Genomic DNA, 13,157 nt, shown 5'->3' with positions numbered 1-13,157 from the left:
GCAGGCGCCCTGACCGACCTGTAGAAGTCGCTGTTTACAACGAACAGAATACCACCCCACCGGCTTCCCTCCCGCTGACTCTGCCAATTGAGCCAGTATGACGGCCGGCCAAGCCGGAGGCAACGCTGACAGCCGGATTCGATGCCGGATTCGATACCAGTGTCTCTCGCGTTGGTGACGAGCGCTTAGTCCACTGTGCCACCCAGCCGCCTACAAAAACTTTATTTTTTAAAACCTTTTTACTGTTCTTGTGAATAAGTGCATATGTAGCAGAGGGTATGTGTGGGTACATGAATGTGTGGTGTGATAGTGAGTAGATGGGTACAACTAATGTATGTATGTGTAACAGAGGTCCGTGAGTATATCCACAGTCACAATGGACTTCAAGTGTTGTGAAGTGACTGTGGCACATAGCGGTACTGCAAGTAAACTCATCCACCCATAAAAGGCATGCAGACACATTACCAAAAGGTGAATTCCCTTAACAGGGGTTGAACTTTAACACAATGCAGAGACGGCAATACGAGCCCGGCTACATATGGTAGTGTGTATGTACATCATGGATCATGTGTTGTGTGGTAGAGTGTGTATTAGGGGTGGGACGATACATCAATCCAGATCGATATATCGATCTATTATCAATGATCCAATAGGATCGATGAAACGTAAAAAAGATCGATTCATATTGCGATACTCTTATTTTGAAAATCCTGTGGAGAGTCGTATTCGCTCAAAAGCACAGCAGTAGCGTCTGAAACGCGGACATTACAACAGAGCAAGGCTACATAGTGTGCCTATTTTGCGACCCAAAACAAGTCCCTGCTGTTTTATTCCGCAATGGGTCAAATGCATCTAACATGCTTTGCAATCCTCGCCATTCCTTTATGCCCACGACATAGACCTAAAGACCTAAATTAACGCTACGTTAGCGTAAGCTAACAACAAGCTAACCATGATAGACAGAGAGAACAGCAGAGTGGGGACTGGAGTTGGTGGACTGGGGGACTGGGGTTGGAATATATAACTGTTCATGTAACTCTAGCTAATATGTTTAGACTGTTTTAGACTATAGGGAATAATGACAGAAGATCACATGTGAATTCTTAAAATTGGGTGGTCTTCCCCTTTAAATCACTTAATGGGAGAATCATTTGAACAAACCCCAGTACTGCTTGCCATGAAATCCTGGGAAGAGAGGCAGCCTATTCTTAAAAAAAACACTAATGAATACAGACCTGAAGGATTTGGGGTGCTTTTTCAATGTATGTGATGTATAGATTGGGGGGAGATGATCACAGCTAAAACGGTGAGATCGAAATGTGCATGGAAGACGGTGATAGAAGAAGCGGTTCAGAGGCAGTAGCCAGCAGAATGTTTAGCAGCCAGCCGAATGTTTTGCATTCCTTGTAAGAACAAACTGATAGCGAGAGCGAGGGAGAGGGGTTCATCTTAATGAAACAGTAGAAAACTGCATTTTAATGTGTGAAAGGTTATTAGCAGTCGTCATGAGCGTCGCATGACAACCAGGAGAGGGGCGGGGGGCCGTCGTTGCTACGGCGAGGATCTATAAGTCGAACGGTGTTTCCGGGTGTAAGGCAGACTAGAAATCTGGGAGACCAAGAGCGAGTAGGACTGAGATCACACAGAAGACACTCTCTCCTCTCATCGAGAGGGGGGGGGGGGGGAGAATGCCACATCATCATTAGCTTCGGCTAACGCGAGGAGGGTTAGGCTAAAGACCAGGCCTGAACACTATTGGACTGAATAACAAAAGGACGATAGACGAACACACCGAAAGATCATTAGAATAGACTCTTCAAGGACAATACAATCTGTTAACATCTGAGCTAGGGCTGCACGATTAATCGTTTTTTAATCGAAATCGCGATTTGGAATGATGCAATTATCAAATCGCCAAGCCTGCAATTAAAAAAAAAAAACAAAACTTTTTTTTTTTTTTTTTTATTTATTTAACCAGGAAGTCCCATTGAGATACAAGTGCAATCGTGCAGCCCTAATCTGAGCTGAGGTTTCTGTTTATCAAATAAAACCACGCTTTTCCTTGTAAGGTATTTCACGTTGTCGAAGTGTCGGATTCTTACGGAGGTGGAGTAGGGCTGGGCGATATGACGATATTATATAAATATCGGGTACAGTTCATTAACGATACACTTTTTTAACGTATCGTGGATATCGTGATGTTTTGCCCAAGAGGATTGTGTCGCATCAATCTGGTCCACCCCGTTCAAACTTTTGAACAACGCCGCTCCCACACACACTACTGCATCAAAGTTAGTACTTATGATTAATGTACAAAAGGCCCAAGGACTGGGCAGACATAAGGACTGTGGGGTGCTGTGCTGCTGTTCTGCTGTTCTGCAGCGGGACGCCTCTCAGTCAGACATAAAGGCTGTGGGGGGCTGCTCTGCTGTTCTGCAGCAGGATGCCTCAGACATGTCTAGACATGTCTGTCGATAGCCAGCATCCATATATACTAGTATGCTTAGAGATTCCTTCAGTTCATGTGTGCGTCCCTGATCACAAGTAAGTGTTAAATATGTGTATGATGAGGACGCTTAGTTATTGTTGGTGATTTATATGGTTAAGGCCTATACTAATGTTATAATTCTACCAGCTGTTTAGGAAGCAATTTACCAGTATGTTTATAGTGATAATCTAGCCTATTGGGTATAATCTATGTTGTTGAGTATAGTATCTAGTATCTGTTTAGCACAGTTTATCCCTGTAACTAGTATAGGTAAAGCACTGCTTATCCCCATTGGTAGTTCCACTCGTGAGGTTTATGTTACTTGCAGCAACAGTATATTGTATAGTATATAACAGACTGATTAATGAGTACTAGTAACGCTGATGTCTTTGTTTCCTCCCCATTTAGAACCACACACACACACACACACACACTCTCACAAATAGAAGTAGAAATCGCCTGTGCATCTGTCTGACCATTGATAATAAAACTCATCAAAGAACGTTCCTGCCTCCCGTGTCCTGACTAGACACCCCGTGTTGTTGACTACATTTCCTAACCACCAAGAGCTTCACTACAAATGGTCCTTCGAGCCGGATAGAGTCAACGATATGGCAACCAGTCAAGGAGGGATGAGCCTCCCCGCTTCACCATCCGTGCGCCCCAGACGCACCGTGCAGCACCCGAGATGGCTAGACGATTACCTAGTGGACAGTACACGCCAGCGTGACACAGAGCAGCTGCGCAGGCATGAAGAGGATAAAGCACAGCCCAGTCCCGCTAGAGGCACATCCCCCATGCCACCAATGCAGAATGTGCACGAAACAATAATGCACCAAGTTCTGGAGACTGCGCGGCAACAGAGTGAGACGGCTCAGAAGCAAACCGAGCTTTTGGAGCTTGTTCTGCAGCACCATTCCTCCCGATCCTCAGCTCAGTCATCAAGGAGGTCATCACGGCATCAGACTCCAGTTCGCCAACTCCACCCAGAAAGAGTAGGTGAAACGCAGGTCTCCCCTGCCCGTGCACCTCACTACTCCCCAGCCGAGGATCACCCAAGTATAGCTGCAGTGGAGCTTGTTCTGCAGCACCATTCCTCCCGACCCTCAGCTCAGTCGTCAAGGAGGTCATCACGGCAACAGACTCCAGTCCGCCAACTCCACCCAGAAAGAGTAGGCAAACCGCAGTTCTCCCCTGCCCGTGCACCTCACTATTCCCCAGCCGAGGATCACCTAAGTATGGCTGCAGAACTAACCGACCAGCTAGAAGATTTGAGTATCCATGAGCCAGAGTGGACACTTCCCCCACCTCTCAGCCGAGCCACTCACCCCCTCCAACGTGCAATCGAAGTACCCCACGGCCTTCAGGCTTGCAAGCAGGAGAACCAACATAACCAAGGCTCCTCTCGTCAGCCCAGCCAGCCCAATAGGCCAACCCAGAACCTGCCGCAATCAGAGGGCCTGGCAAGAAGCGGACCCTCATACTGGCCACCGACCTCCTACCCGAACCCACGAAGCACATCCAATGTGGCTCCGCCTAGCCGCAAGTACGAGGAAAGGAATGAGCCTCAGCAGAGTTACCCGCCACCAACCTGGGCGACACCTCAGGTCATGCAGCAACCCATGCATCAGCACCTGCCTCAGTCTGCACACCAGTCAGCACATCAACCTCCGTATGTGCCCTACCTCGCCTACCAAGGGAACCCAGTCATAGCGAGACCATATCCCTCCACAGTATACCAGCATGCACCCCCCAATATAGAAGGTCCAACATTCCCGGACTTTAACAAGGAGGATAGAGCCCAATACATGGAACTACGCCTTTCCCTCAGTACACTCCTCAATCCTTCTCATTCCGAGCATTACAAGTATGCCATTCTGCTGAAGCATATAAAGGTGCCGCGTGCCCATCGCCTGGTGCTGGCTTACGCAGAGTCAAGTATGCCCTACTCGGAAGCCCTGAGGGCACTGGACGAGCGATACGGACGCCCATACCAGTTCGCTCTGAAGGAGATAGAGGACATGGAACGCTTACCACCCATTCGAGACGATAGAGCCCTCGACGAATTTGCCATCAGAGTGCAGTCGCTAGTCGGGATGCTGATGTCTCTTCAAGGCGAAGGTCACGAGGAACTCCATTGCGGCTCAAACGTGAAGCGCCTCCTCAACAGGCTTCCCAAACACCAACAAGAGAGGTTCCGTCGTCAACAGTACAGGGAGAACCCAGACAAGACGAAGCTGTCCCTCACCGACTTCGCAGAGTGGCTGAGGGTAGAAGTCAGATGCCTGGACATTGAGCCCTCCCTTCATGCTCACAGTGAGAATGACAGGAGAGACCCCAAGTATCAGCCCAAGATAAAGGTCACTACGGTGATGCATGGTACAGACAACCCCCAAGATCCTCCACCCGAAAGGCCCTCCAAGGTATATCAACCTGTCCAGACCCAAGGGAAGGGAAGGATATACTGCCCCTACTGCGAGTCAGAACACTACCTCAGCCAATGCGAACGCTTCGCTAAGCTGACCAGAGGGGAGATAGTGGACTGGATCAAAGCCAAGAGAAGGTGTTGGAGATGCGGTCGTCCTCACCTAGCCTCTGCCTGCGACCTGAAGAAGCCGTGTCGACTCTGTAAGTCCAAACACCTCTCCGTCCTGCATGAGGTTAACCAGAGAAGTGGGAACGAGCCCACCATCACCTCAACAGCAGAGACTCACTACCTGGATCAGCCAAACGGATACAACCGAGTGCTCCTGAAGATCGTCAGAGTCAACCTGCACTACATGGACAGAGTCTTCAACACCTACGCAGTGCTGGATGATGGCTCAGAGAGAACCATCCTGCTCGCTTCAGCAGCACGCCACCTGGGAATACAGGGCCAAGCGGAAGACTTGACCCTTCGCACTATCCGCCAAGACGTCAAGACCCTGTCAGGCTCACGTGTCTCCTTCGCCATCGCCCCAGTATCCGAACCAAGGAAAAGGTTCCCTATTCAAGGTGCCTTCACCGGTGAACAGCTAGGTCTGTCTCAGTACAGCTACCCAGTCACCCAGCTCCAGGAGAAGTATCGCCATCTGCGAGGCTTGGTGATCCCACCAATCGACGGAGCTCAGCCAACCCTCCTGATTGGATCTGATCACGCCAACCTGATCGTACCGATCGAGCCGGTGCATCTGGGCCCCCACGGTGGCCCTGCGGCAGTCAAGACTAACCTCGGCTGGACACTCCAAGGCCCAGCAAAGTACATGCAGCAACAGCTTCAAACCACACAGTGCTTCTTCACTGCTGCTTCCTCCCCGTCTGCCGAGCTATTCAGCCAAGTCGAACGGCTGTGGCAGCTGGATACACTGCCTTTCAAGAGCGAGAGGTTAGTGAACAGATCCAAACAGGACAAGTACTCAGTGGAGCTGTTGGAGGCCGAGACCACCCGTGTAGAGGTCAACGGAGTGCAGCGGTATGCCACCCCCCTCCTGCGAGTCCAAACCATGCCCAAGCTGCAAGTTTCAAGGGAAGTTGTAATGAAGAACCTGCGGAACACAGAGAAGACAGACAAACCACCATCAGTGTACCAGTGGGAGGTCCTGCCCTTCGGGACAACATGCAGCCCCTGCTGTGCAACCTTTGCCCTCCAGAAACATGTCATCGAGTCTAGCCAACCAGCAGAGGATGTTCGCCACAGTGTAGAACAGTGTTTCTATGTGGATAACTGTCTGCAGAGTCTGCCCACCAAAGAAGAGGCAAGCAGCCTCGTGAACAAGCTGAGAGCCCTCCTAGCCACAGGCGGCTTCGAGATCCGCCAGTGGGCCAGCAACCAGCCAGAGGTGATCGGCAACCTGCCCAAAGAGGCCAAGGCAGATAGCAGTGAGAGATGGGTCTCCCAGACCCACAGGGAAGCTCAAGAAATGACACTAGGACTCAGTTGGCACTTCATGGAGGACACGCTCCACTACAGACATCGCCCGGTTGCCCCAAGCCAGACGACTATGAGAAATATCTACAAGATACTAGCAAGCCAGTACGACCCCCTAGGTCGCATCCTGCCCTTCATCACAAGGGCCAAAGTTCTGGCCCAGAAACTGTGGGACACAGACCGCGACTGGGATGACCCACACTTACCTGCCGATCTCCTGCAACCCTGGACCACATGGGAAGAAGAGCTCCCACAGCTCCCAACAGTCAGCCCCTCACGGTGCTACTTCCTCATGGGGCGGCCCGACTCCTCACTCCCTCCAGTGGTGTACCCTGAATCCGAAATCCTCAGCCGGAGAAGATGGCGACACAGTCAGGTGTAAGCCGACCAGTTCTGGACCCACTTCCTTCATAACTACTTACCCTCCTTGCAGTCCAGGCAGAAATGGGTGAAGGATACAGAGAACCTCACTGTCGACTCTGGAAGACAGTTGAGCCTTTCCATGAACTAATCCACACCGTGGATTAGGGGGCGGCTGTACAAAAGGCCCAAGGACTGGGCAGACATAAGGACTGTGGGGTGCTGTGCTGCTGTTCTGCTGTTCTGCAGCGGGACGCCTCTCAGTCAGACATAAAGGCTGTGGGGGGCTGCTCTGCTGTTCTGCAGCAGGATGCCTCAGACATGTCTAGACATGTCTGTCGATAGCCAGCATCCATATATACTAGTGGGCTTAGAGATTCCTTCAGTTCATGTGTGCGTCCCTGATCACAAGTAAGTGTTAAATATGTGTATGATGAGGACGCTTAGTTATTGTTGGTGATTTATATGGTTAAGGCCTATACTAATGTTATAATTCTACCAGCTGTTTAGGAAGCAATTTACCAGTATGTTTATAGTGATAATCTAGCCTATTGGGTATAATCTATGTTGTTGAGTATAGTATCTAGTATCTGTTTAGCACAGTTTATCCCTGTAACTAGTATAGGTAAAGCACTGCTTATCCCCATTGGTAGTTCCACTCGTGAGGTTTATGTTACTTGCAGCAACAGTATATTGTATAGTATATAACAGACTGATTAATGAGTACTAGTAACGCTGATGTCTTTGTTTCCTCCCCATTTAGAACCACACACACACACACACACACACACACTCTCACAAATAGAAGTAGAAATCGCCTGTGCATCTGTCTGACCATTGATAATAAAACTCATCAAAGAACGTTCCTGCCTCCCGTGTCCTGACTAGACACCCCGTGTTGTTGACTACATTTCCTAACCACCAAGAGCTTCACTACAATTAACAAAGGCATTCGTTTTGTGGCATTAACATTATATAGTTACACGTTATATAGTTACACATCAGCGTATTTACCCAAACATAGCAACGTCCATGACGACATAGATAGCAAGCGTTACTGTTCATATCTCAGTCCGTGCCGAGTTGTGCGTGCCCATTCTGCGGTCTGTTAATAAAGTTTTCAATCAGACAGATGTATGGAAAGGCTTTTATTATAACATTTGTTGCAGTAAAATCATTATGCCTCGTTGTCATGCTGCGGTGCGCTAGTAATCACTCGTCGGCTGCGGTGAGCTGTTGTTGTTGTCGTTGAGCTGAGCTCTCGTTAAAATCAGTGGAGGGCATTCAGGAATGTAAAAAAAGAATAGCGCTGCTTGCCGATTGGTGCTAAGAACAGCAGGGCGGGTACAAGCGGTGTGACGTAATTGGCAGACTCGACTGTCAATCAAAATTATTGTTGCCGGCTGAATGATTGAATGAATGAACGTTATTAACGATTGCAGAATGGGTACAATACAGTACAGCCAGGGGAGGAAATTAGGCCACTTTACTCGCCAAATGAGAGTATTTTTTATGTTTGGCGAGTGATTCATGAAGACTACTCGCCAGTCTGGCGAGTATACAAAAAAATAAAACATTCTGCAATCACTGCACTGGCAAACGGTGCACGTCTTCTGAGTGTTCGCTTTAGTTGACAGTGCCACGAGAGCACTGCACAAGACCACCCGCGGACATATAATGTTTAATAAACGTTTGCGCAGTACTGGCCAACCCGCGGACATATAATAATAAAAGTCCCGCGGTACTACTAGGCTAGCCATCCGGAGCACTCGCAAACAGATAACGTTAAACACAGCAGAATATGGAAAACAGACAGACTGACCAACGGGGAACTGCATCCAACCCTAGTACAACCATCGAGTATAAGTTACTAAGGACACATTTAAATCAGAGGTGTAATGTTGTCTACTGGAACTGTATGCAGTGGTTAGCTTCTAGTTAGCGTTATATAGCTGCTTGCTAGCTAACGTTAGCCCCGTGTGCTCAAAGCAGCCAGCTAGGTGTATCTGTTATGACTATAATGTTTCCGAAAAAGCACCGGACTACGAGGTAAGGTTAGACATTTTATTTCATGCTCAAAAGCCCCTGGCTTGCACATCGCAGTCACGAAAGGGGCTAGCTAAGCTCAACCAGACAACAGCACACCAACCCAACTGACGTTACCACAACACTTGACGATACGTCACAGCACTGTCGTAAGACCACCGTGCTGTCTTAAAGGCACAGTGTGCCTACCCAGATGCATACACAACATTGACGCGGCTTGACATACAGAGAAGTAATTATCATAATTAGCGATTTCTTTTGTCTGGTAAAAAATCAGTTTGGCTGGTAAAAAAAATCAGATACTCGCCAGTTGGCTGGTAAGCCAAAAAGTTAGTTTCCTCCCCTGAGTACAGCTCAATACAACAACAGTGGACTGACTGGAGGATGAAGACCAGAAAAAGACTTTCGGCTTTTTTACACAAGGGTCCTCCATTTTCAATTCATCAAAACATTTAGAGACATACAAATATACAGTAGTTTCATAAAAATGCTAAAATCCTTTTGATTGATTGATTTAAAACTTTATTAACATATTGCAGAATGGGTACAGTACAGCTCAATACATACAATTGTTAAGGGGATGCAGACCAGAGAAAGACTTTCGTCTTGTTTACATCAGGGTCCCCCATTTTCAATTCATCATATTTCATATCTAAATCATATAATATCTCATTGCTAAATATATGCAATATATAATCTAATAATCCAATAATCTAAATCTAATATATAATATAAAAATGCTAAATGCATGGGTATTTTATTTTGTCTTTAATGTTAGCTTGCAAACTCAAATACTGTCTTGGTAAGCCTCATAATGAATTGTTTGGGGAAAAAAAGAAAAACATTGTGGTGCGTATCGTGTATCGCCGAAAGGTCAGAAAATATCGTGATATCATATTTAGGCCATATCGCCCAGCCCTAAGGTGGAGAATTAGTATGGTTTATGGATTGCACTAACGGGGAGATAAGGATCTTATCAGCCAGTGTCGGAGAGACGTCAGGACCATTAAAATGACACAACGCAGAGGAATTGGATGGAGAGCCAAGCAGACGAAGACGTGATACTGGCCAGTTTGATCAGGATCTAACAGGGGCCAAGGAAACATTAATGACTAAAGGACTAAAGAACTGGCCTTTCACCTGCTGTCCTCCGCTTCCGTCAGCACTGATAAGCTAGCGACTAAAGCAAACATTGATCTTTTTAACACAAGGGTAAAGAACAACTGACTTCACGCTGGGCCAATTAACCTGAGGATAAAAGAGCTGCAAACTGTTATTTTAAAGCTAGCATTCCTCCGCAGTTGATCCTGCAAAAACACAGACTTGCATTGCAGTTTTACACTGCTCGAGGATAACCCTGGGGGAGAATGTGAAGAGAGTAACTTGGGTTAAGTAGAATGAGCTGTAGGGAATAGGGATGTAGTATTAGCTGCTAGTACTATAGCCTGCTTTAGTCTGCTGCCCATCTGTAGTAGTGTGTGTGTGCGTGCTGTTGAAGCAGGGGATTATTTAGCCTTCTGTGCTATTCATGGCCCACACTGTAAGAAAAAAAGCTGCAAGAAAACTGTAAATGTCTGGCATCAATGGTTGTCAAATACTTACTGTCAAATTACAGTCAAATCAATACATTTACAGATCACAACCTTTATGGTTAATATTTTGATAAACGGTAATTTACTGTATTTTTATGGCATTTACACTTAAAGTAGAAAAACAAAAGTAATCTGTAAAATAATAGTGAATTTCCTGTGAAAAAACATTTATCTTTTACAGTGCAGGTAGCCCTGTCCCGCTAAACAGAGCCATGACAGGGTATAAATCTTCCCGTCACTGTTCCATCACCATCAGAGATTATTATGGGATAGAATAGCTCGAATGCTAATCCACAGCCTGGCATTGCAGAGCGGTGGTTCCACTTCCCAATACATATTTATCTGTGGCATGGTCCGCCACATTACAATATCAGATTTTACTATTATGTACCTTACTACTATATTACTAATACTATACTTAGTATACTATTACTATACGTGTCATGCTACTATGTCTATACTACTATGCACTCAAGAGTGTAAGACTCAAGTTCGTCATTATTAGATTATCCTGATGAATTGAAAATGGGGGACCCTGATGTAAACAAGACGAAAGTCTTTCTCTGGTCTGCATCCCCTTAACAATTGTGTGTATTGAGCCATACTGTATTGTACCCATTCTGCAATCTGTTAATAACGTTTTCAATCAATCAATTAACAATCCCACCACCTGACCCTTATCTAGTGACTTGTTCACAATCTGTAAATCGATTTGGATAAAAGCGTTCAGCTAAATGACCAAATGTAAATGTAGAGTGGGAGTTGGCCCAATTGCGACACCGTTATATAACAGCATAATGTATCCAACAACAAAGCTGCAGTCTGTGTGTAACATAAGAGCAACATAACTTTACCGATATATACAGAAGCATAATAAATGTGATTTCTGTCCCATCATCTGTGATTGCAGGGATAACCCTTTCACTGCCACACGACATCAGGTTAACCCTTTCACTGCGACAACACACAGAATGTTAACCCTTTCACTGCCACACGACATCAAGTTAACCCTTTCACTGCGACAACACATAGAATGTTAACCCTTTCACTGCCACACAACATCATTTTCAATTCATCATATGACACACACGACATACAGATAGACAGTACTGCTACATCTATACATTTATGACATACCAGATTTGCAAATACAGTACTGTTTGTGATACAAAAAGTGTCCAGAAAAAGAGTATACATTTTACATAGAAACTGTACATTGGAGGAGGTTGGGTTGGTGGGGTGGGGTTGGGTGGGTGGGGCTGTACATTGGAGGTGGGGGGGGGGGGGGTTGGGTAGGGGGGGGGACGACACTGTACACTGTACATTGGAATGACAAAGCCATACTTGGTCTTTACTGTACAACTGGGTTAGGACATTTGTAGGGGCCAGTTTTGAATTGCAGTCTCCCGTAGGTGTTCTTTGAGAGTGTTTTTGGAAGTGGGTAGTGATTCACATTCCTTTACAGCTTTGGGTAGGGCATTCCACATTGATGTGGCATAATTGCAAAACGTGTTTAGTCCCTTGTTTGAGCCGAATCTGGGTTTAACATGATTTGTGGAGCTCCCTCTGGTGTTGTGATCGTGGTATTCACTGACCTTTGGGAAGTATTTTGACATGTACATGGGTACCTTGGTGGTGTAGTGTATCTTGTAGACCAGGCCCATTGCAAGTTGCTGTACTCTGTCGTCTACTCTAAGCCATCCTAGGTTGGCAAAGTGGGCAGGCCGGGGTGAGGTGGGCTCTAGGAGTCAGGTCAAGCAGTAGTCTGACTAGTTTGTTTTGAGATGTTTGTAATTTGGTTTTTAGTGCCTTTGAGGTGCTTTGGTATCATGAGGTGCAAGCATAGTCGTAGTACCCTTGAATGAGTGCTCCTGCCAGAGTCTTCAGGGTATTCTTGTTTACCAGAGAGGAGATCCGGTACAACCGGTTAACCCTTTCACTGCGACAACACACCGAATGTTAACCCTTTCACTGCGACAACACACAGAATGTTAACCCTTTCACGGCGACAACACACAGAATGTTAACCCTTTCACTGCCACACGACAGCAGGTTAACCATTTCACTGCGACAACACTACAGAAAACCCTTTCACTGCAGTGCCACACGACATCAGGTTAACCCTTTCACTGCGACAACACTACAGAAGGTTAACCCTTTCACTATCACACAACCGACGGTCGGTCGGTTGGGTTAACCTTCTGGGGATAAAGGGATAAAAAGCCAACCGACAAACGCCACACTAAAAGCGACCAAGCTGAGAGGAGCAGGTCGCCATCATCATCAACACTACAGTGAATCTACATCTGCTGCTGCAGGGTTCCTTACCTCCGACTCCGAGGTTCACCTTGTTGGGGTTCTGGTCATTATTAAAATCCTGTGTCAGTTTGAACACAGCCACGGGGACCGCCTGGGGAACCTCGCCGAACACCGACATCATGGAATGTGGAGTAAAGAAGAGAGACAACGGGGGATGTACGATAAAGATCTCAACACAGAGGACTTTCACCTTCAACTTGGATTTGGACAATGGAGGAGAATGGGCGTGAGCCGGATAAGCCAATCGCGGCGAGCTTCCTAAAGGGTCAAAGTGCGAAGGAAAAAAGGCTTAGGGACTGTCGGCCAATGAATAGCCCTGGAGAGTGATTGGCACATTCCTATGCAAATGTCAGTCGTTGAATGAAGTGGGAGGGCTCTCCTCTCAAGAAACACTTTGCTATCGCCTCCACAAGATGGTGCTATAAACCTGATAATGCGTGAATGA

At 46.8% G+C, this 13,157-nt stretch overlaps 1 protein-coding gene across 1 annotated transcript in view; it reads right to left on the bottom strand.

The window, feature by feature from the left end:
• got1 (glutamic-oxaloacetic transaminase 1, soluble) overlaps positions 1-12,896 on the bottom strand; it is a 56,645-nt gene extending 43,749 nt beyond the window's left edge. Inside the window, exon 1 of the mRNA XM_084322120.1 lies at positions 12,722-12,896. Within this exon, the coding sequence (XP_084178246.1) occupies positions 12,722-12,833 (112 nt within the window). The 5' untranslated portion in view covers positions 12,834-12,896. The remainder of the gene's footprint in view (positions 1-12,721) is intronic.
• Positions 12,897-13,157: the final 261 nt, after the last annotated feature.

This window comes from Notolepis coatsorum (genome assembly GCF_963971535.1).
Source record: "Notolepis coatsorum genome assembly, chromosome: 9".
Classification (NCBI taxonomy): Eukaryota; Metazoa; Chordata; class Actinopteri; order Aulopiformes; family Paralepididae; genus Notolepis; species Notolepis coatsorum.
Note: the sequence above shows the minus strand (reverse complement) of the source record. Positions and strands in the feature narration are given on the sequence as shown.